The following is a 25,872-nucleotide window of genomic DNA, read 5'->3' as shown; positions in this document are numbered from 1 at the left end:
CTTTCCAGGAGTAAAATTATTAAACTCACATAGTTCAGAACTCACTGGAAGAAGAGCTTTTAGGAGTGACAAAGGAGGCCGAAACCAACGAAGATATCGACATCGATGACACACAACCAAAAACCTTCACATTGAAAATTTTGAGCCATTCCTAGACAATAGAAATGATTTGTCTGATTTGTTAGTGAAGGAAAAATTCTATCATGGAAATGACGCAAGTGGTCATGGATGAGTTAATGCTCTGCACAGAATTACAGAGAATAGTTCTTAATGACTGCCAAAAGACTATCATAGCCAGCTCCTCTTTATAAACAGAAAACGAAATTAATATATGTTTTCTTTATGCACGTTGTGCAAAGAAGTCGATATAAGTACACATTAAACTTATTACACAATTAGTCATCACTGGAATAAAGTATTTTGTCATATACGGTACCAAACCCCTATTTTAACACTAGTATTAGGTTTCGATTTACGCGGTTTCGATTTATGTGGCATTTTCGTGGAACGTATGAAGAAATATTTATATGGACGTCAATGATTAGTCAAAATATGCAAATTACTCTTGAGGGGCGGCACATTAGGTCTTTGCACACGGACGGCCGACACCCTAGGATCGGCCCTGTTTATATGTTCTATTTTCAAAACAGTCCAGTTGATATGTTTGTAAAGATTCCAAAATCTAAATTTTACCGTCAGTTCTAAAATAAAAATTTGCTGTTCTCAAGAGTATCCGCTTATGGAAAAAAAAACGAATGTAAAAAAAATAACGTTTAAGTATAGATATAAGTATTTAAAAAAAAGTGACTGAACACAAAACTAGTTCTTTTATTTTCAATATTTTACTGTGTGGAATTGGGGCAGTGAGAAACAAAAAGGTGTAAATGGACATTTTCAAATTTTGAGTAACGTTTAAAGTTCCGGTCCAAGGTAGGCTTTCATTGAAAAGTTTTTCTAAATCATGCTGCATATCAGCACCTACCAAGGCTACTAGTACTGCGTCTTGCCATAAGACAAAGGAGAGGTTCACCTACTATTTGTACTGGTTATCTTTAATTTTTTAATTTTAGAACTTACATCCATTTGCTTCTCACTGCATCAATTAATACTATACGTACTACATAATAAACATTTCTTTCAGATTGCTTTCTGTAAATATTTTAGTAACAAGCGCTACACATCTACTCCAATAAACAATTTATTCTTGCAGTTCCGCATTTGCCAATTTTGACTTTTGCGTTATTTTATAAATTCAAATACATTACTAATTACCCTTCAGGAAATTATTTTTAACCAGATTATGTCCTTCAATATAGTGTATATACTTTTACAACAAATGTTAGTATGGCAACATAAATTTAATACGTTTTTAAGGAAGCCAAGTTTTTTTTTAAATACTCTACTGGGATTGGAAATGTGGCTTAAAACCAAGGACTCTTTTTTTAAAGGACATCCCATCCTTGGGAGCAGACGATATAAAATGCCTCTGGACAATTAGTTTAATATATATATATATATATATATATATATATATATATATATATATATATATATATATATATATATATATATATATATATATATATATATACTAGCTGACCCAGCCACGCGTTGCTGTGGCGAAGTAGTTGGATTAAAATATTCTTTTACTCAATATTTCGATAGAATCTAATTATTATTTTTAGTGAAGCTTAAAATAGTCTAGCTAATTTTAAAACATATGTGATTCATAATGGACGTGTTAGGCTGAATTAAGTACGTGTTGAATTTAGTAAGTACTAACTAAATTTTCAATGGAAAAAAAACTATACTTACGCTTAGCAAATTTTGCAAGTATGTCTTCGATCATAAATCAAAGCAAAATTACTTGAAAGTGATAATAAATATCGAAACTGATGGCAAAATATCGGAACGTAGAAATTAAGCATAAATCAACACACACTTTTAGAATTTACACTACATTTTATTCATATCAGATCACTATAGTTTGTAATCAATAATGTCTTTACAAAATACATTAACTAAATTAAAAACATATAAAAATTAAATTTATAAATGAGGTAGATGAAATTGACTTCGATCTATTGTGTTTCTATTATTTGAAAACTGAAAATTATCTAAGCACTATTTGTGCACAATATTCCTGTTTAACCTGTGTTTTGCTAATACGAATAGGTGTGATATCTTTCCCACTTGTGAGTAGGCGACAGATAGTTGCCATGAGAGAAACATGTATGTTTCAAGTTCAAACCGAAAGTAGACATTATTTGGTCTTGATATCTATACATGGTCTTCTCAAAAGCTAAACAAATTGGAAATTGAAGCCTTCCAAATGTGTTTGAAAACTATGATGCTATAAATGGATTACGTGGCAACACAAAAATTTCTCCTTTAAACTTTTTCCTCAAAATTGTTGAAATTTTGATGAAGAAACGGGTACCGTTTCATAATCTAGGTGGGGTTGTGAAAAAGAATAATTGGTGAACCAATTTTATACCGGAAGCCGTCTAGTGGCATTCCTGGTATATCCAGAGAATTTAAAAATTCAGTTGGAATGTTTACGGCTTTGTTTCTATCGACAACTGTATAGCCTTGTTCAGCATCAAAGGGTCAGCACAATCTGATTATGGTTTTTTTTCAGCTGTCAGTAATGGCTCATTTTTCAAAATAATTGTAGCTAAGACAGCGTCATTGCACAGTTTTTTCTCGTTGTAAATCAGTGTTAACTAAGTCGGTGACCAATTGATCAGGTAATATCACACCATAATGACTAAACAACAAATTTGAAATTGAAATGCATAAATCTTTAATCAACACTAAAGCTTCATTATATATCTTTGGTATAAAATCTTAAATTTGAACGTCGGTGTGTTTGTTTAATTCTATGGAGCACATTTTCAAACATAAAATTTATATAGTTTCTCCACAGAAATGAAGATTGTGTTGAATATTACGTCGTCAAAATTATCTTAAACAATTGACGAATACTGTTTCTCGTCATGCAAAACCTGCATTAGAAAATGCAACTCTCAATGATTGTGTGCTACCAATAATTACAATTCGCGCAATGCATATTAACGGTACGCTAATATTCCCGTCTGTTCGGAAATATTAACGAAAACAAATGCAAAAACAACATTCACTTTGTTTTGGATGCGCAGTTTTGTTTTGGATGGAGTTTTGGTCCCAATGTATTTGCTTTAATTTTTATTTATGGCTGAGATTGGTGAATGTTGTGTTCTTTATTTGCGTCGCTTCCATGATATTTTGATTTTATTCAACACTGTAAAAACAATTAAGAATTGTCCTGAAAAATAATGGGCAGCGAATACGCCCAATTTCTGCCAGTAACGTATCTTGCAAAAAATAGGAACGTATCTCACTAAAAGTGAGAAACCTTCCTAAAATTATCCTGAAGTCTTTCTAAAGAATTCCGAAACCTCTAAGATTCGAGACAATCATTTCTCTGAAATCTTTAGAGAGAATCGAAGTAAGATTAAAAGTAATAGCTTGTCACCAAGAAAGTACCAAATGCGTTGTCGCTACCATAGCCACTGCTAAGTTGAACTTGCAAGTATGCGCAAAGTATTCCTTTTGCTTGTTACTCTAGGAAAGTTACGGAATCCAGAGACTCACTTTTTCCCATTGAGAGTTACGTCAATCTGAATGGATCACGACAACGGTAGTGAAGTCAGTTCACTAAAATTCATTAACCTTCCTGAAATTATTCTGGAATCTTTTTCAAGAATTCAGTATTATCCTAGGCTTAAAGCCAGTGGTGTCGCTGGACAGTCAGGAAAAACTTAGGTAGGTTGAACACAAAGCTTGACACCACGTTACTTTTCCAAGAAAGCTCCAATATTAATGCTGCAAGCATGGCGAAAGGTAAGACCGACTTGCAAGCAAGTGTCGTAAGTCTAAATCACCTAGATTCCAGCAAAGCTACATTATCCAAAAGATCTTTGACTCTCGCTGAGAGCTTTTAGGCAGTACAAACGGAACGCTATTGAGCTGAAGCCGATATACTTGCTAATACGCTCAGTTAATCTTTAAACTGGGAGCTAAAATATTTTTCGCAACAGTGAGAAGTGTTCATTCATGACGTTTGTAGCAATTCAGGAACCTTTTGGAAGTAGATAGTTGATTTCCAAATAAAATTGTTAATGACCTGTGAAATCCCAACATGTTTCACGGAAATAATCAGTGACATTTCGGATTTGTTTACAATGCATGTAAAATAGCGTGGAACATTGGTAAATAATTTTATCTCTGAGAATCGGGCCAAACACATTAGGTTTTAGACAACGTAAAAAAAAAAATCAGGGTTGTTTTTGGTGGTGCAAGTGCTCTTCGTAGAAAATATCTTCGGTAAAATATACTCGTTGACCGTTTTCAAGCTGTAGTACTGCAAGATACTATACAGAAGGGTCTCTTTCGCATATGGGGAAACTAAATAACGCCAGATAGCTTCCGTTGCTGCTCACATATCTCGTACCTCAAATGCGACCTAATAAGGATAGAGAATAACGTATTTGACAACGTATTTAGCGGATTGTACGGAATTGGAAAACTTGACATTTATATGAGCCTCATACGTTTTTAAAAGCAGTGGTGAGTATGGAACTACCCGCTGCTTATCAATTTCAACTTGATTTGTAGAATTTGACATTTACATTGAAAAGTGTGGCTTCAGTACTCCTCCTTTCTACGGTGATATTGTTGATAACCATCAATATCCGTAACATAGTATCATTTGTGAATTTTAATTAACTTAAGAATAAAACTTTTGAGGATGAATTAACAAAAAGCGCCATCTATTAAGAATTTACCAAACCAAACAATCAATACACACTATTAGTGTATCAAAAACATTTTATTTGCAGTAAAAAATTATAAAAACCATCCTATCTTTTAAGTTGGACCAAATTAGAGATACATATGAAATTTGATAAAAATCGGTTCAGTAGTTTCGGAGTTTACCCCGAACAAACATCGTGACACGATATATATATATATATATATATATATATATATATATATATATATATATATATATATATATATATATATATATATATATATATATATATATATATATATATATATATGTTTTAGTCCTTAAAAATAGTTAAAAAGGGAAAATTAACTATTTGCTTTTTCGATCATACAAGATCTTGCAGTTCAGTAAAGAAATGAAGTATCTCCAGGAGTCAAGAGGGAAGAGAGTCTGGAAAAAAAAAAGAATTCCGGCATCTGGAACACAGAGCAGTATTTAAAATAAAATTTAAGGTAGTAAATTATTTGAGAATGAGACAAAACGCGAATTGAGTAAGTTCTGGTGCCTGGTCGAAAATCAAATAATTTTCGAATCATTAATCACATTGATGATTCATGCCATATCGGTGCTTCAAGCCATTCCGGAAATAATACTGAACTAAAGCACGTACATCAAGTTCAAAGTGGAACAAAATACCACTTTCATATCTTTAATATAGCTTTCTTCATTCCATTTTTGGCTGATAAAAAAGCTCACTTCTATCTTCTGTTGCACTACCTGATATCTGTATCACAAAAAGTCCTCGGAATTATCTGCTTTTGCGAAGCCATTTCGCTTAAAATGGTGATCAAATAATACTGCTTTCTTTTCGGGCGTTTACGAGCATCTTATATTACCGCACACATCAATCACAGTTTTCAACTACGTATAAAATGTTTCTCGTGTTTAGAAGATTGCATATTTTATTGGTGGCACTAACATGTGTGACTGCAAAAGTAACAATAGAAGACAAAGCCTTCAAAAATGTTTTGGTGTCATTTTCCCAAACTGTTCTACCTGATGATGGAAAATCATTGGTGCTTGAAATGCAGGTATTGTAAAATGTGTGAAATTGAATGTATTTTATTCAGAAACAAAAGTTTTTATTTTACCGACAGTAACTAAATATTTTTCAAAATATATTTCCACTGAAATGTTCGTTTCAGTATTTCGAAGCTATTTTTCGCATGTTGGATGATTTATTATTCCTTTTCATGATTTCATAATTTCTGTTTCATTGAACTAAATCTATTTTCTATGGAAATTATCTGCATTAAAAATAAAAGAGATACAATAAATTGTATTTTAATGATATTCAATCTGAATAAAAATCGTAGTGATGAATACATTTTGACAAGAATAAACCAGACCTTATGCAACTGAATCTGGCTTACTTATGGATTACTCAATTACTCGTATGTTCTAAAAAAAAAACGAAATTTTTACAAAACTCGGTATTTTAATATTAATTTAAAAAAAGTATGGTAGGTTTGAACCAGTGTTGTAAAAAGTATTTCTCTATTTTCTTATGAAGTGATAAAACTTTCAAGTTGACATTATTTGTTAGCTTGTAATCCTGTGCATCATTTTAAGCTACCTTTTTCGTTTCAATTAAAAACAACCCTTTTCGATGAGAATTTTTCAAGAGCGCTCTCAAACTGCCCACTTGAGGGTTGTAATGGACATTCATGTAATTTTTCTTTATTTTGTTTACATGTGACCAACAGAGAAAAACTAAGTGGTTTTCTGTTTGATATCATGCTGCTGTATCAAGCTCATCATCTCTGATTATTTGAATATGAAAAATAAAGTATGGGTCAAATCTCCCCAATTGTAAACCTCCCACGTGCCCCCTTTTCCAATACAATTTGTACTTAATCCGATATTTTTTATTCTACACTCTACAAAATGTTTTGCTTTTAACGAAATATTTATTTACGATTCAGTCGAATGATGATGAATTTTTGTTTTAAATGAAAATTATTTTTATAAGTTCATGAAAACTTTCATTTTTGCATCAAAGATTTGTTTTTGATGACTGTTGCATTTACTATCACCTGGGTGTCCTAGAACCATTCTTATCCGCCTTAAAAAATATCAATAAACGTTAATCAATATTGTCTTTTTTGTATAGGGGAAATATTTTATAGCAAGATTTCCCCTTTGGAATTAGTATTTAGAATGCAAAATTACGGAAATAATAACGTTCCGAAGTATGAATAAGATAAAAATTCAAAAATATTGTAAAAGTTTGATATCCAGGATTTGCTATCTAAATCCATTCTCTTGAACCAAATGATTACCATTTTAAACATTGTTTTGATAATGAGTTGTATGTAAGTTATTTTTTCAAGTAATACGAGACATTAGGAAAGATTCCACACCATCCCATGCACACCAGCTCAAGAGTGACGGGATGTATTTTATAAATTCTGAAAGTGACATAATTTAGTCTTTGACATAAGGGAAAATAAAACCTTTTCCGTCAATAATTCAAAACTACGTTCATTGAATCTAATCAGTAACACCAAATTATTCGTTTATTTATTAAGTCTGTAATTTTATCATAAAATACTATGTATTTTGTTAACTATTACGGTTGAGACATCACTTCGGATATGACGACATTTCGTACCCAGTCCCAAAGGTGACGTGACAACGAAGTTGGATTGTACTTCCATTTTTTCCTATAAATTATATTTATCAAATCATTCTTTTTGTGGCCACCTAATTTGTAGAAACCCTGCAAGCTCCTTCTGTAGCTTGAATTCTGGTTCTTTTTTTTCAGAATATTATGATTGAAGCATCTCAGGTATTGCAAAACGCAGTTGGACTGAAAGTGGGTTCAGTGAGCTTCATCATTCCCAGTTCTTGGGATACTTCAACATGGGAAAACATGACGGTGGAAGATGCCTCCACGAAACATGTCGTCTCCCCTGCAGATATCATAATTGATGGCATCGCTGACAGCGCCTTCGGCCAGAATCCTTTCACTGTACAGTACGCTGGATGCGGAGTTCCAGGAGACAAAATTCGAATTCCGAAGGATTTTTTGACACAAGAAAGCAAATTTCATAAAGGTATGTTTTCATTCTTGCCGATTATTAAGCACATTTTAACAAGAATATATATTATGTTCAACACAAGGTAGTTTTGACAATCCCGCCGTTAAAGATTTTTGCTCTAATTACCACTTAACCTAAAGCACCACTTAAAACTAAAAAAATTTATTCAAAGGTTATGAACTCAAAAGTTTATTTTAATACCTGCAACAGTCCTGTGTTTTTGTGAAATTTATAAACATTAGACAGCAATTTGTTTTTGATTAAGCATAGCTTAATAAAAAGTCTTTCGAGGGAATTCAAAAAAAAAATAAATAAAAAAAAACGGTAATTTTCAGAGATTGAAAAGGTTTTTAGATAAAAAGTTGTTCTAGATAGACAAGGAGATTTGATTGTTCTTCAAAAACTAAGCAGCTTCGAGAGTTAACTGTGCTACTATTCATTATGCAGGGTATCCGAAAAGTCCTGGAAACATATTAAAGATTCATAGAAAAGCAACAATTTGTGGTTTGTGCCATAATACTTCACAGGTTCAAGAATTTTTTATTATAATCGTGAAGAAAAAAGAAAAGAAAAAATGTAATTATAAGTAATTATAATAATTTAAGTGCAATTATAATAGTTTGGAGGCATAACGACAAATTTTAGCGGACTGTGCACTTCGAGGTAAAAGCAATTTTGCTTTAAATTCTTGTCTTAAGACCTTTTAAGAACGTTTTCAGACACGGAGGCATTAGCTGTGAGGTTTGAGTAGTATTATACAAGCGCGCGAAATTTGAATCCATCGTAGCTATTTTTCCGCCTAATAATATATGTTTTTCGATGTGTTCTAGTTACTGTTGAGGCTAAATGTGATAATCAAAGATAGAGAATGCAGAGGATACATCCTTTACTGAAAAATTAAGTTTTAAGAGCTCAAAAATGCGAAAAACGCTGATTTTTCAGAGTTGCCAACAGTGGAAAAATTAAAAATATTCTTAAAATACTAAAAAAAAAGCTACACAGATACCTTTACAACTAAACCGAAATAATCATTGTAAACTTTATTTTTAAAATTTAAAACATCCACTTGCTTTGTCAAAAAGGTCACGTGTTTGACGTATAGCCACAAAACAAACAAAATTCTCTTTTGCCGTCATAGTCCGGCGGCATAACAAGAAAACTGCATTTTGAGGTAAAAGCAATTTCTTTTATTAATTATTTTTTAGGATCATCAAGGAGCGTTTTTAGCCATAATAGCATTTGCTACTTCATTTGGATTATTCTTTATAGCGCGCGAAGTGTCTCGCCCAGTGATACAGCTGAGTCATTCTTTGTCGCTTTTCACGTCAAAAAAAAAAAAAAAAAAACTCGCCGGGTTCATCAAATAACGGCATGTGCGTTATTTGCATTGCGCAAAAAAGCCTTTGAAGAAAGTATGAAAATCAATGAGAGGACAGTCCGAAAGCTACAGATGAAAACAATTGATATCTATTCAGAAAAGAGGAAAGTTCACAATTCTGTTCTTGTTAGTTCATCCTGGAGACTGAACTTCATGTCCCGACTTTCACACGGACATTGCCATGCTGGCATGGGCGTCGCGGCCGGGGGGGTCCAAGGGGTCCGGACCCCCCCAATATTTGAGGACCGGACCCCCTCAATATTTGAAAATCGGACCCCCTCGATAATTGTCAAGATGAAATTTATTATTTTGGGGAAATTATTTTTGCTTTGAAGACTTTAAACAGTTGCATAATACATAATTTACCATGTTTAATTCATATCAAATAAAACGAAATGAACATCGAAAAAAAAAAAAGAACTAAATAAAAACAAAATAGGTGATGTGTATAGTGAACAGAAAGTCGGAAAGTGAACTCCAATGACAAACCATTGCTCTGCTCTCTGCGCACACTAGCTTTAGTGGAGGATGCTAGAAGGGGGACACCTTCTCCCGAGTGCAATGTCAGCCATCCATAGTCGTGTCGCCGGCCTCCCCAGCTTGAAAGCAGGGCTGCGGAGTCGGAAGGAAAATGACCGACTCCGACTCCTGGATTTTTAAAACGCCCGACTCCGACTCCAGATTTTTTTATTTTTATTTTATTGTATTTTTTCAATTCCCTCTCCCCCTTCAGGAAGGGGGAAAAACCACAAACAGAGATTGAAATATTAATTCTTTTCCATGAAAATTTCGCATTTTGCATTTTATTGTAAACGTAAGATGCATACAACGTCAGAAATTCAATTAGAAAATCAAATTTTCCAATAGTTACGAGTTCAAAGTGAGATGACTTAAAAATACCATTTTTTTCTTTTTCAATAATTTAAAAGGATTACTTGTAATTTGCCCCCTTTTAATGTTTAACAAATACATATTGATAAAATCGTGTGCTTTCAAATTTTGAAAGTTGCAACTTGAAAGAAAAAAAGCTTTTTTCTAAGTCTAAGTTCTTGAGAAGGGGTGGTTTGCCCCGGGTGACACCCATCTGGTAGGTGACACCCAAAGTTAATTTCAGAGTTTGTAAAAAATATAAATATTTTAATTCTGAAAATTTTCTTGAACATATTTTAAATTATATTTAACTTTTCAATTTCAACGAAAGTAAGGCACATACGTCAGGAGCAAATTTTGCACAAAATGCGGCGGTATACAAATTTGTACGAATAGCTTTTGCTATACCTATATTTCTTCTTTGCTAAATTTTTAATTTAAATTTTATAGTCTGCTTTATAATTAACCTTAATATGAAGATTTAAAGATTAACTGCAATTATTGAGAGTTGTAACCAAGAAATCATTTACACTTATTTTGTTCCATACTTTTTATGGAGAATTAAGCATATAGAAATGGTCTTGACAAAAAAAAAAAAAAAAATTCATCGGATCTTTTAGATTCGTGCTTTCATGCCAGAACTTATTTGCAAATTCGCCGAACACTCTCAAAAGTTTCCACCCGAGCTACGGGCCTCGACTTACTAAATTGTTACTTTCCTTTAACTATTTTATAACTGAGATTGAACAAAACACTATATTTCTACTTTTATTTGAAAGTGATTACTTGAAAATGTTAGGCAACAAAACCGTTTGCTGACAGTTGCTAGTTGTTAAGTTAAAAAGCAAGCAAACTAGGGGACGGCTACAGAAAGTTCGGAAAGCACTTAAGTTAGCTGATTGCCATAATCGCAGTTATTTTCTCATTAGTAGCTTTTTATACGTGTAATCGAACCAATTGCTAGTCAGTTTTTAAAAAATGCAAGGAGAGTCAGTGAAAATGAAGGTAAAAAAGAAGGTCGGAGTCGGAATGTTTTCTAATGACTCCGACTCCTTTGCCCCAAAATCAGTTCGACTCCGACTCCACAGCCCTGCTTGAAAGTCAGTCCAGCGTATTTGTTGCTATTTAGGGGGAAACAACGGGACAACTTTAAGATACTGAAACTAGATGGACAACTCCCCCCCCCCTTTTTACGACTCAACAGAAGTCAGACGGGGATCTGAGTTACTGCCCCTTTCTTTCTTATCTCGTTTCTCGGCCCTTCCAGGTTTCTGTTTCAAGTTTGGCAGTGTTTGTTTCTTCGATTCGATTTAATTTATAGCGACCCCGACGTTACCCAAACAAAATGAGACACCTGACCTCTTTGGCGGTTTTTTGCAGCTGGCAACAACACCCTGGCCAAAGGATGCTCAAAAATTTAGAAAACCACTTAGCTGGTCAAAGGTTAAGTTTGGGGTAGAAAGGGAAAGGACGTGTCATGTGTTTGTCATTATTCAACACGTGGCTTCAAAGTACCTTACCGAAGCGCGGTTTTTCAAATATGTTTGCGGCATCTCAAATTTGACCAAAAAAGCGTTACGTTACAGAAAAAAAAGAGGAGGAGTCTAAAAATGAACGTGCAATTTCAAAAACAAATCGTAAGTCAGCATAACGATGGATACTGTGATGTGACCAACGAAACCTTCCGATAGACCAACGAAAAAAGAAGCGCAAGATGACCAGAAAAAAAAAAAAAAAAAAACAGAAATAAAAGGAGCTTCCCTATTGGGAAACGTTCCGACAAAAACAAAAACAATTTCATATTTTCTTTTAGTCTCCTTGAGAGTAAGTGACCTGAAGAGCGCTCCATTTTTGGTAAAAATACTTTTTTTTACATATTCGATTACGGCTATGGATAGGTGACTTGAAACGGGAAAATGTAGCAAACCTTCTACGTCAAATGAACCTGAGTAATTTTTAACTACTGAATCATCAACAACATCCACGGAACCATTTTTAAAAAGTCAAAAGACCGTGATAGGTAAGTACCATTCTGTTTGGTGTATCATGCAGGGATTCCCCGATTTTATACTATTCAGAATAGGTTATTTCTCGATTTTCTGAATGAAATTCCTAATTACCCACATCACTACTACCCACATCACTATCTAATAAGAATCTCCTTTTAATGCAATATTTCACAAAAAACTTCGAAATTTAAAGACTCGTCAGAATTTTCTGGGAAAGGAAAGTTTATGAAAGTTCACAGTGACCTCCTATCGAGTAGCCCCTGAATGCCTGTTAATCAGGTATGCTTTACAGTCAATATTTTGACATTATGAGTCCTATCCGAGCTAATGCGTTCAACTTTCTCTCTCTCTCTCTCTCTCTCTTTTTTTTTTTTTTTTTGAAATGTTTCATCTTTTATAAATTTTAATGGAATAAATAATACTCCTTTTAGTTATTAAAGCTTAACAGAAAATTATCCATTAATAATCCTGCTTTACTGAACATATTTATTGAAATATGCATTTTAAAACTTATTGTCACGTGTCAGAAAAAAGCAGTTCATTTCTCTATCTCTTTCCCATCGTCCGCTGATCAGAATTCAATTATGCACCAAATGCTGTTTGTTCTCTGTGTAGGCCAGTACTTTTCAATCTGTGGGGTGTGCCTCTCAAGGCAGGCCTATCACTTAAAGAGGATCAGGAGGGGCACTTTCCCCGCTGACTTTGAGAAATAAAAAATTAAGGTATATACGAGTACATGGGCATGGCTATTGCTGTTTTTTGGTTGCTTATGCATTGAGTGTATGAAGGATTCAACAAAAAAGCAAAATTTTGGTGCATTTGTTACAAAAAACCTGAAAAAATTAAGAAAATACTTTAAAAGGTTGCATTATTAAAATATGATATTATGAGAGCTTAATTATTTGTGTCTTATTTTATTTTTGTATTTTTCGTAGGTTCGTGAATGTCATATGGGTGAATTATATACTTTAATTTTTTAATTAAAAAACATCAAATTAAACTCTTTCGAATCCAACTTGTGTGCCAAGAACTTAGAACTGCAGGGTTTATCACTATGTAATATAAAATTTAATTATACAGTTGTCGCGGCTTATATATGAGTCACATTTTGTTCTAAACAGCTTTGATTCCATAAAGCGGCTGATTCAATGAAGCTAGATTTCGTTTTTGATGATTTCATCCATTTAAGAACGGTTAATTCAATTGTCCACTGTTTCAAAATGTTGAAAATTTGGTGCGGCTACTCTTCGTGTGCCGCCCTTCGTCGTGTAAAGCTGAAAGAAGCTTCATTGCGCTGAGAAAGCTGAAATTGTATCTAAGGTCGACTATGACACAAAAGCGGTTGAATCATGTTGTTTTATGTTACGTTCACAAAAACATCTTGGACGAAATTGATCTCAAAAAAAATAGCACGGATATTCGTATTCCATGTGCAGTCTAGAAAAAATGTATCTGTTGGTATTTAATTTTTTTTTCTTATTGTGTAAATATGTAAATCAAGATGTGAACCTTTGAAAGTATTGTATCAAATGTAAATCCAATTCTATTTGATGTCAAGTTTTTGTCTCATATATATATATATATATATATATATATAAACGAATTTTTCTTAATGCAACTTGAAAATGACAGAGTCAAAATGGTCCCCCCCAATAAATTTCAGCTGACGACGCCAATGCATGCTGGAGATTTCAAACTGTATGTGCAAGCTCTTTCGAATTTGAAGTGGATGTTCTTCTCCCTTGATTGGCCGAACTACGCTCACGCTGTATCAAACCATACAGTGGCTCCCAAAAGTGTTCGTACACTTTGAAATTTTTTAGTGAAACCAAAATAACTCAAAACTGAATTCGAATATAAAGTGCAATATTTTTTCACATCATTCCTATGTCATTCTAAATATAACCCATTGGTTTTTTTCAAAATATTGACGGATCTTCTTTTTGAAATGGGTCAGAAAACGAAGAGACAGAGAAAAACACGCCACAAAAGTCATCGTACACTCAAATATTTCCGAATAAATTCATGATTAAAATTATCATAGGCCGTTTTATTAATATTTTTGTATTGTGTTGACCCTTATAAGTCATTTGGCTTTAATTTTTTGTTTATTTATTGCTTAACATATTGCTTATTACGGTAAAATGGCTGGTATTCGTAAAAAACCGCAAACGCCATTCAAAATTTGAATTTTTTTCCCACAGTAGTGGTAAATTGGTTTGAAATGTCTCTAAATTAGTCAATTTATTTGTTTGTATAGTAAAGTGTAGGACTCGACCGATGCATCGGCCTGGCCGATGCATCGGCGCCGATGGTTCAACAATTTAGCCATCGGCATCGGCATCGGCGGCCGATGCTAAATTGCAGGAAACATCGGCCCATCGGCCTTAAAAACATCGAAAAGCCGATGGAATTGGCCGATGTTTTTGAAAAAAAAAAAAAAAGGACACTTGATGTTTTACCTTTTAATACAAGGTAAAGGTTGTTTTCATATAAAATTGTTTACTGAATTTCAGTATGAATTTCTATTTTAGTCACACCTGAAAGAATTTTTAATACTGCATTCAGGTACCAAACAAGTTAATTATTGCGTTGTTTCTTGCTGCTGGATGTATGTATCTCGCATAAGTCATAACTCCAAAATGATAAACTGTAGAAGGATAAGTTTTCGCATGTGGGGTGTGCGTACGTTCCAGTTGTGCACTTCCCTTTTTGTTTTCGATCGGGTGTTCTGAAAAGCCTGTTTACTCATTTTTTGTGGCTATTAATTACTTAGTTCAATGCAAAACTAATATAGCGTCTCAGACTGATGATCATTTGGTGATATATTGCCGAATTGGAGACCATGGAAACAAATATGAGATGGCGAAACCGGTTTTTGTGTCATTTTGTTAGATTCTCGTTGAGCCGACGTTAATTTTTAATTTTTCGATATTTGTAATATAAATCACAGTAATGCAGTCTTTTCTGTATTGCTTCGGCGGAGTTACAAGTTTGGGGCCCGTCGAAATACATTTTGGGGCCCTATTTCTCTATCACAGAAGTTGTAAAACATTTATCATTTGCATTTTTGTAACTCCTACGGTGCCCCTATGGTTATGGGGCCTCTCGTGCAATTGCAACATTTGCTATATTTTAAATCCGCCACTGCACGTCAAAACAAACTTGGGTGCAAGTTTTGAAAGGGTTTATTCTCAATGTTTATGATTATTTTGAATTCCATTTTTTACGACTATTTTTTGAATTTCCGAGAACACTTACGTGCCCCTCCTCCCACTCCCACAATTTCTGAAATTAAACTCTAGTTGTACTTCCGAGTTATTTAAAACTAACACCATTCATAAAATTAGAGTTTTTTTTTCAAACTTTATCTATCGTTTAGAAAGAATTTAGAGCATTAATGTAAGAAATTGATTAAAGACGTTTTGAATGGTGATATAATTCGGAAATCGAAGGGACTTTTGAATTTTTTCTTCGGAAGTGCTGAAATAGATTCAGAAACTCTTCCGAGGCGTTGATTTTAGCGGTTCTGTACTAAAAAAATTAGGCCGAGGTTGAGGCCAAAGTGTGAGTTACTGCAAAATCAGAGGGTGACCCCCCCCCCCCCATTTTGTAATGCGCCATCTTTTTTGTATCATTAATAGCGATCGATTTTTTTTTCTCTGTTGTAAGTAATTATTTTTATGTATTTTTAAAATCAATGAATAAGTTATTTTCGTTTTTTATAGAAAAGTTTCAAGGGTTTTCTATTATGCAATTTTTTAAATTTCAAAAAAATATTGTTAAATTGAACAATTTAATTTGAACTTGTTTGTAAAGCTTCATAAAAGATTAAATAATCAAATTGTTCAATATTATGTGTCCAACATCAGATCAAGTAGTATATGTGTTCAGTTATTGACTTGGTGTAAATATTGAGTTTGTTTATTGTAGCTGCGTTTTAAGAGCCTCGCTCTTTTCATGGCTATTTTTTTTCCAGCAAAATTTATGTCACTGTTTTAGTTTTTTGAAAAATGCAAAATTTTCTATTCATAAGTTTTAAATAAGTATAAAAATATTCCTATTATGATTTAGTATTGTAATTTATCTGTTACCTTTTTTGTTTAATTTAATGACTAAAAAATGTCTACGTGCAATCTTTCCAATTTAATTGCGTAATTTGTTAACGGTTTCACAGTTTTATTCTTAATTTTTTTTTTGAATGATTTAACAACATAATTTAATGTTTTATAACTATGTTTAGTGTACCTAAATTCATACATCATTACAATATTACTGAAATCTTAGTTATATGTTCAATTAAAAAACAAAACAAAAAAACAAATCAATTGGTTATTAAACAGTCTCTTTGTTTTTTTTTTCATTTTTTTTTTTTTTTTTTTTTGACAGTTGTTCTTTCTTTTTCATCATACAGCAGTCAAAAAAGGAGAAGCATAACTACACCCTATACAGATTGTACGTAGTACGATCCAAAAGTTCGGGGACAAGCTGTATAAAACCTTACCTAGAATAGTTCACATTAAAGAAGCACATCCACCTTCAAAAGGTTACCTTGAGGGACTATGTACTTCTGCCAGTGTTCATATAACTTTTGGAAACTCTCCTGGAAGCCATTTTTCGCTACCTGACGGAAGAAAGCGGCGTCCATGCAAATGTTTTTTTTTTGCTGAGAACAGGTAAAAGTCACACGGAGCTAAGTCCGACGAAACGTTATGTTAATTGTTTGTCATATCAGAGTACTGACCAATCGAACCGTGCATCCTCAGCATGAAAGTCGCCTTCTTCCCCACGTTGAAGTTAAAGTAGCAGCGCAAGAGGCCTTACAGGAGGTTGCGAAAAATGTCTTCCAGGAGTATTTCTAAAAGCTATACGAACGTTGGCAGAAGTGCATAGCCGTCCAAGGTGACTATTTTGTAGATAGATGTGCTTCGGTAATGTGAACTATTCAGGGTAAGATTTTATACAACTTGTCCTCTAACTTTTAGATCATACTATGTACGTATGAGTTTTCAACTTACTATTTCATAACGTTTTTGAATGACGTAAGTTTACGCGCATGAAGACATCACAAGAGAATTTGCGATAATTAGCTGAGGAGGCGTTCAAAATGGATATTTCGGTCATCTACATGTTTTTTGGTACATATGCATGTACAGGTGCCGAAAAAACTTGTGAAGTTTAAATTGGGTGATTTTAAAATAGAAATTTAGGTCAAAATCTGATTTTTTTTTTTTTTGTGATTACAATTCCTTATACGTAGGAAGGAAGCAAAGTGAAATGAATCAATGATTCTTTAAATCCCTGACAATCTTATCAATTTATTTCTGTTTGATTTTTTTTTTTTTTTTACCATCGGCCAACGGCATCGGCCATCGGCCATCGGCAATCGGCCATTTGGTGGAAAACAATCGACCATCGGCCATCGGCCATCTTTGAACAATCGGCCAACAATCGGCATCGGCCCATCGGCCAAAAAATGCCATCGGTCGAGCCCTAGTAAAGTGCTTGATAAAATGTTTTAAAGAAAGTAATCGGACCAAAAACAAGGTAAGAAAAGGTCAAGCGGCAAAGTTGACAAAACGTGATCGTAGATTTAAAGTTAAATAATTTATGAAAAATACACATTTGAGTACTGTAAAAGTTTCTGCAGAGTTAAATGAAACATTTTACATTTAATTTTCACATAAAATTGCTCGCCAAGTTCTTTGATTAGCTGGATTAAATGGGACCTCTTCCCGCAGAAATTTTCTTGGTCGTGCGAAAAACAGAAAGCTTACGCTTTTCGTCCCAAAATCAATGGTAAATAAGCTAAAAACAGTTTAGAATCATGTCTTACTTACAGATAAAAATTAATTCAACATTTTTGGTTAAATTTTTGTATAACTGTAAGTAGAAGAAAAAATTAGGAACTTAATCTTAAGAACTTAGTTGGATCAGTTAATTAGGACGGTGAAGGTGTTTTAGTGTGAGGGTGCATATCAGCATCAGGACTTGGTAGTTTGTAATTTTTTGATGAAATAATGAATCATGCTGTTCCTTTAAATATTTTAAAAACCAATTTTGAACTCTTAACCAAAAATTTGTTTATTGGAAACAACTTTGTTTTTTATCAAGATAACGATAAGAAGCACACGGTTTTCAACGTTTGCGTCTAGTGCTTCGAAAATTGTCCTAAAGTTTAGAAAAAAAACCCTCAATCTCCAGATTGTAACTTAATGTAACGTATTCAGAGATATCTGGAGGCTAGATTACGAAAATAGGGCCTTAAAACGAAAATAGAACTAGAAATAGTAATACTCGAAGTGTGGTAGCACACTTACTCAGAAATTACGCTAAAAAAGGAAAGAAAAAGAATGAAATATATTCTCAGACATTTAAAAGGTGTTGTTGATACTGCATGATATTCTACTAATTAATAACTTAATTAAAAGTTAGATTATTCAATAATATATAGACATTTTGTAAAGTGTACGAAGACTTTTGTGAGATAAAATTTCCGGCACTTTTCGGTTTTTGATTTTTAAAAAATTAAGTTTTAATATTTTTTAAAAACTTTTCATGCAGTTTTGTTAAAAAATGATCATAGATCTGATAATTAAATACCTATTCTGAAATATTAATTCTAAAGAATGATTTGGGGCCTATTTCATTGAAAGTCGTAGGTGTACGAAGACTTTTGGGAGCCACTGTATATGAGACATGCTGTTTTTGAGGGATCGACTACCTCACAGCTACTCCAAATTTTGCAAAGGAAATTTTATGGTAAGGAAGACTAGAACGTCATTTTCGGGAATGTCAATCTACGAAGCTTACGAACAAAACAATGCGCTTATTAAAGCAGACGGTGGAGCTGCTGACCGTCTGCTATGTTCAGATGGATGATTGCAGGACTCGAAGTCCTTGGGTGATGTTGAGCAAGTCATACCAGAAAATTTTCAGCATGGGCACCCATATGCAAAATTCTAAGGGTGGCGGCTTAGAAATTTTCCAAATGGCTTAGCGAAACATTTTCCCCATGGAAACCGATTTCGGTAGAGATTAGAGACATTAAAATTTGACATTTTGAATAACTTATTCATTAATGGCTAGAAAAGAATTTTTTTTACATTTTTGCAAAGAAAAAACCACTAAAAGCAAGGAAGTTGTCATCTCAAGTGGGGGGGGGGGGGCTTGAGCCCCCACTTGCCCCACTATATGGGCGCCCTTGATTTTCAGACACTAACACAATAGTAATAATGTAACCTAATTTTAAGTGCAATAAAAATTCTATGATCTGAATTATGTTTTCTTTATGTAAAAATATTTAAATAATAAGGGGAAGGGGAAAGTCAGTTTTAAACTCTTTCATGAACCGATTAAGGACTATCGAAACTGGGTGCTGTTTAAAGCCTCGATGCAATATGATTCGTTATCTGGAATGTGGAGCAGTTTTATCATGCACTGAAGTGGGCTGACGTTTTCTAGCCTTTAGTTGCTATATCTCACCTCAGAAACAAGTGATTGTGTAAAGTACCGATGTACTTTGACTGCTGATTGCAGTCAGAACAATGAAAAACGAAAGAAGCAATCAAAACAATTTTAAAATTAGCATTTACCTTCGTTCTTCCAACTCGACCTTCAGCGTAAAACTGATAACCCTCTTTCACATTTGATTTCTGAAAAATATATTTAATCAGGAAAATTAATTACTCTTAAATTACTGAGAATTCTTTAAAAAGTACATGGTATGACATGGTGATATAAACTTTTTGTTACATTCTGATTTTAATCATGCTTAGGATTTTATCTTATTCGTTACGTCAAAATCTGGGGTAAACAAAAAGCTTACTGGTGCTACAAAAACCTTCCTACAACAGTATTGTGTTCAAAAGTTTACTGTGTTCAGATGTACACAGTAAACTTTTGAAAAGAAAAAACATTGCTTACATCAATAATTGCAATAAAGGTCATTACTTTGGTCTTGTTCATTTCTATCTGTTACTTAGGTTTTCTTTCTTTTTATCCTTTTAATTTTTCCCAAAGCAGGGTTCCTTTCTTTTATCCTTTTAAAAGTATTCTTCAAAGGGAAACCATGAATTAAAAAGAGTTATCTGCGTTAAAGAAATCTAGGGTACAAATATTAAATATTTAAAATAGGATGTATTTTTGATGTACTTAGCTTAAGAGAAATATTTTTGACTGGAATAATTTCAATATGTGTCAATTTGTGTTAACAAAAAACAATAGTATCTACATGTAATATACAGACATCCCGGTTATTCCATCCAGAGACTGCAGTTTCGTCCTTGTTAAACTCATCAGTCTGGAATAGGAAATAACCTTGCTGGAGACAAATGACATCTGCCTTAAGCTCAGCTAGAAATTTTATGTAGTTATAGATTCTCTTTTTATACGCATAGCTTTCTACTGTCTTCTATTATATCAACTTTAACATGTTTCCTTGTGGAATATTGAACGTTCTGCAATGTTACTGGCTTATTATTACTTAACAATCCTTTATTTATTTGTGTACTTTTCATGCTGTTTTTCAGGGAATTTGCTTGCCAGGGAGTGGTTGAAGTATCGCTATGGAGTATTTGACGAAAACGGTTTTCTTGGAGACGCAATGTATCCTCTGTATGAGACTTTGTATGGACGACAGGGAGAATATCATGTCACTTCATGCACCGACACTGAAGTGGAATACTTTTTCAGGTAATGTGTGAGATAAAGCAGTAGATTGTAGCTTAAGTAGTGACACGAGCGCCATCTTTGGGTCGTTTTCTTCCTATGTCTGCTGAAATGAAGTATCGTGTTTTGCCTCTTGATTGTGGATTAACATAGGGCATGGCTCCCCCTAGATGGCACTGACGCTTTCGGGCCCTGATAATTATGACTTTTCTGTGTTAAACCGATGCAACTATGATCTGCTCTGTGCATCCACCAACCAATGACAAAATTCAAAGTTGATTTATTTTTGATTGGATTCCATTTTGACTGCAAGAGGCGCTGAAAGGAATCCCGTGCATCTACCAATCAATGGCAACGTAATGGAAAACGAGGATTTCCTTTATCGCCCTCTTTGTTGCCATAAGTTTCACCGATTGTCACGGCCTATTAGCGTAAGCGAAATTTAGTGGGGCAATGCATAGAGTCAGTAAGAAACCACAATCAAGAAGCAAAACACGCTAGGATGAAAGCATCGCTTAGCCCCAAAATGACGGACTTGTCGCAACTCGATGCTGTTGCATGGAAATGGTTTACGGCTGGTGTGGGCTGAAGCATTTGTCTTTTGCATCATAATTTGATCTACAAATGTTGGATGTTTCAATAAAACAAGCATATTTAAAACTAAAAAGTACATTATGCCATTTCAACACTGGAAATATTATTGCATCATTACAATGGACAAATAATCAGATTCAAAAGCGCCGCGTTTGGTCTACGTTGAAGATTTTGTGTCTTAATATTTCCTGGCAACAATTTTTATTCCAATCCGCTCACCATTTTCAGTATTTTCTTTTTATGAACATTAGTATTGCCTATAGTTAGGGCAAAGCAATCCTGGCAGCGTCGGGAAGGCTACGCAGATGTTAATCGCATCATTACGATGCGGCGATTAACATCTGTACTACTAACTTACTTGTCACAACTTACGTTGTTTTACAACACTCCGTATAGCTGCTTCTTCCTGGAACATTTGACTCGGAATTCATTAGTTAAGTAGTACATTAACGAAGTCTGAAAAATGGACCAATCGCACGTGGTAATTGAAAAGAACGGATTATCAGCCTCACCAATATGTATGTTAAAATACAGGGTAAGCATAAAAGAATATCCCGGTTTTAAACCTTGATATTTCCTTCACTATTACACTTAGCATATATATGATGAATAAAAATCAAGATAAACTGTGAAAGATTTTTCGAACGTAAGTCGCTATTTAAACGTGCACGTTCCGCACTAGCGCAACCAGAGGTCAGGTCATAGACAGTCTATCCTGAAGGGGTTTTTTGGTCACAACATTCCTTACACGTGTATTAACTAGTGTATTAGGATTGGTAACAATGTTAAAACCAAGACCTCTGGGTGGTCTTTTTAACCCCCCTTCCCTTCACTGCGCCACTGATGTCCCGCAACACTGGATTGGCAGTGCAGGTGGTGATGATTTACCTTTTATGCGTAGGACAGCCAGATCCCCGAACCTAACCCCATGTGATTTTTTTTATTGAGGTTTCGTAAAAGACAGTGTTGATACACTACCATTGACTACAACATTGCAAGAACTGAAAGATGGCATATGTGTAGCATAACAAAAAATTCAGTGAGACACTACTAACTGTATGTTATAAATGTGTTTTGCGTTACGAAAATGGCGCACATCGAACATTTGGGAGTGAAAAAAAAACTTTCACTGTTTATCTTAATTTTTGTGTATCATTTATAGTGCTAAGCATAATAGTTTATGAAATATAAATTTTTAAAACTGGGATATTCTTTATGCTAACCCTGTATATTTGATTGTTCACCAAGAGGTTGAAATACTTCTAGAGAAAGTCGTGGAAGACATAGGCCGAATTTCTTATTTAAATCAATTAGGACGTCTTACCTTACCTCTTATGAATGAGTCATCTGGGGTATTTGAAATCGGAAATCTACATCAGGAGTTCCCAAACTTTTCCGAATCGTGGCAACCTTTGAAGAATGAGAATATTCTCATGGCGTTATAGTACTTTTTCTACATTTATATCGATGCCGTGGGCACTTCGCGGCACCTTTCTCATCTTCTTGCAGTACCCCAGGGAGCCGCGGTACCCAGTTTGGAAATTCCTGGTCTACATTATGAAAAATTAAACAGTGCATACAAGTGAAAATTAGTGTATCGCCACCCACATCAAAAAGTGTTTCAAGTGTTACGACAAATGAGTTCGGCATTTTTTAGGAAGACAAGATATGCATTTTTTGTAAGTGTAAAAGTTTACAAAACATCTTCATTTATTTTACAGATGTTGGGGGTTGAATTTGTAAATTTGACGCATTTTATGAATATATTTCTTCCCCAGTTTTCACTGTGCTAGATTCTAGAATTGATTAATGAATGCTTAATTTTTATTTCCTAAATTCAAAGCAAATATATTAAAATGCAAAATTATTGAAAAAATTTAAAAATATTCATCGATTAATTTTGCTAATGATTTTTTGATTAACCGTATGAAATAAACATCAACCGGTTAAAAAAATAATTTAAAAAAAAAAAAAAGAATAAATAAATAAATATATAAATAAGCATCTAAAATATTAGAAACAATGCACTTAGAATCATTTTATTCTTATTCTATCTTGGATACATGTTTAACTTTTGCACTGGATAGTAATTATATGGATGGTAATCCTTTTTTTTACTATTTCACCAGACAAGATATAAAATATGACTACCTTTGTAAAAACTTTACACATTTTGAACAAAAGTTCTCTTATCATAAGAATAGATAGAACAAAATGGTGCAATAATGCTAAAAGTAACTCATTATGAGTAAGGATGGTAATGACAGACGTATTTTATTTTTCCATTTGCTTTGGTCTTTACTAATAACAAAGCTGAAAGTCTGGATATCTGTCTGGTTCTCTGTGACGCGCATAGCGCCTAGACCGTTCGGCCGATTTTCATGAAATTTGGCACAAAATAAGTTGGCAGCATGGGGGTGTGCGCCTCGAAGCGATTTTCTAAAAATTAAATTTTGTTCTTTTTCTATTCCAATTTTAAGCCACCACTGGTGGATTTAATTCATCTTCACTGAGCGAATTACCATAACATGGACGAGTAAAATATCATAACATGGGCGAGCAAATTATCATAACATGGACGAGCAAATTAACATAGCATATTGGCGAAAAATTCATCATCCATTATTTGTAAATATACAGGCGAGCCAAATGACCTTTCAATTTTCAACTACGGGCAAAGCAGTGCGATACCGCTAAAGTTAAACAAACATGAACAAGATGTTGTTAAAACTTGGATGGGAATGACGCAAAATGTTGGGGACAAGTTTCAACTATGCAAGAAACATATTGTTAATGTAATTGAGGAAAAAAGAAACTTGATTTAAAATTAGTATACTTGAAGCTGTGTAAAAATCCATTTTAAAGACACATTTCAGCTTTTTTTGCTATTTAGACAGGGTACTAGACAGCTAATCCTGACTAGGGACAGTGGATGGTTATAACGTTTCAGTACATACTAATATTAAACCCCCATGTAAGTATTATTTATCGGTGTTACATACCCGATTTTATATTTCTTTAGAATATGAAATAAATAACAATAACAAAAGAAAAATGGAAAACGTTTTTATAAGGTTGCTATGAGCCTAGGACAAGAAACCGCACTTTTCTGCAGAATTGCCCATATGTACTCATCTTGGAATGTGTATTAGCTAAAACTTGAGTATGTTTGATAACGCTTCGAAGTAACGCAATATTTTATTTCATTCGCTATGTTCGGTTGCTTTTAGGTTTGCTATGTAACCGACAAAAATAAATGGAACTCTTCTGCTCGTATGCGAATGCTACATTAATAAATTAGTGATCTACATATAAATATTTTTGATTTCGTCTTCGTTATACATTATGTGATAAAGTTTCTTCTGTAGCTCAAATATGAATTTAAAAGGAAAATAAATTTTACATAAATTTGTTACAATGTGTTCATAAACCTTTTTTTTTTAGAAAAGAAGATGGATCGAACTGCACCCTCAATGAAGAGACTGGTCTCCCTCAAGATAACGAATGCAGAGTTTATCCTACCGAAGAAAGTGCCCAGAATGTCACGTCTTCTTTGATGTTCCTCCATGAAAACCTTCAAGATGTAAGAAAACACATTCTAAAACTTCGTTTATCATTCAAATTATCTGGGCATGCTGCATTTTATAACCTTTTGTATTTTTATGTGCATTTCAAGGTTGAGGCATTCAGTTTTAATCCCTATTATTGAAATTATATTATAAACTCCTAAAATTCAACCTACTAAATTTAGGTCCCATTCGAGTAGGCTAACTGGTTAACCCTGACGGATGACCACATGAAGGTTGATGACTGTGGACACCAGTGGTTAGTGTTTGTAGATTTACGGACCAGATTTATGAAGCTTCCACAAGTAAAAAGTGTTCTTGATTGTAACCTATAAAAATATCACCGATGGCAACACTTAGTGTCGGATCAAAGAAAATTGGTGGGACGAAGTTGGGCACGAGGACGAAATATAGCTCTACTTTATCCTACATATGATAACAACGAGTTTCCCAAATGTGTATTTATCAACCGAAGAGACAGTACAAGAGAGATTCACAGCGCAAAGAAAGAAAAATACCCAGGGAAACGGTGGTAGTCGAACCCACGACCTCCCGTACCACACCCAAGCAGCCATCACGAGCATTCGGTCATGAAGGCCCCAGTAGTTGGTTTAAATATAAACTGGTTTTATCTGATTCCCGGTTGCAAATGTGCCCGTAGGAACACTGTTAAAGGATAGGTCCTAAAGCAAAATTAAGAAACCAAAGGGTACGATATCTGCTTTTTTTTTTTTTTTTTTGTGTTTCTCAAAGGACATTCTCATCGCATTTAGAAAGCAATCTGTATTGCAGCAGACTCTCGTTTTACGCGGGTTTATTTTACGCGGTTCCGGTTTTGAATATACGCGGTATAAGATTTGACACCTTTATTTTATTTTATGCGGATGAGTTTCGGTTTTACGCA

General features: G+C 33.9%; 1 protein-coding gene across 3 annotated transcripts in view; it reads left to right on the top strand.

The window, feature by feature from the left end:
• Positions 1-5,632: 5,632 nt before the first annotated feature.
• LOC129216001 (calcium-activated chloride channel regulator 1-like) overlaps positions 5,633-25,872 on the top strand; it is an 82,983-nt gene continuing 62,743 nt past the window's right edge. For all 3 annotated transcript variants that reach the window (XM_054850138.1, XM_054850136.1, XM_054850137.1), the window contains exons 1-4: positions 5,633-5,868; positions 7,605-7,896; positions 20,670-20,832; positions 24,847-24,985. In XM_054850138.1, coding sequence (XP_054706113.1) covers positions 5,710-5,868; positions 7,605-7,896; positions 20,670-20,832; positions 24,847-24,985 — 753 coding nt within the window. In that variant the 5' untranslated portion in view covers positions 5,633-5,709. The remainder of the gene's footprint in view (positions 5,869-7,604; positions 7,897-20,669; positions 20,833-24,846; positions 24,986-25,872) is intronic.

This window comes from Uloborus diversus, chromosome 2 (assembly GCF_026930045.1).
Source record: "Uloborus diversus isolate 005 chromosome 2, Udiv.v.3.1, whole genome shotgun sequence".
NCBI classification, from domain to species: domain Eukaryota; kingdom Metazoa; phylum Arthropoda; class Arachnida; order Araneae; family Uloboridae; genus Uloborus; species Uloborus diversus.
The sequence above is the reverse complement of the archived record's forward strand: the minus strand, read 5'-3'. Positions and strand labels throughout refer to the sequence as shown.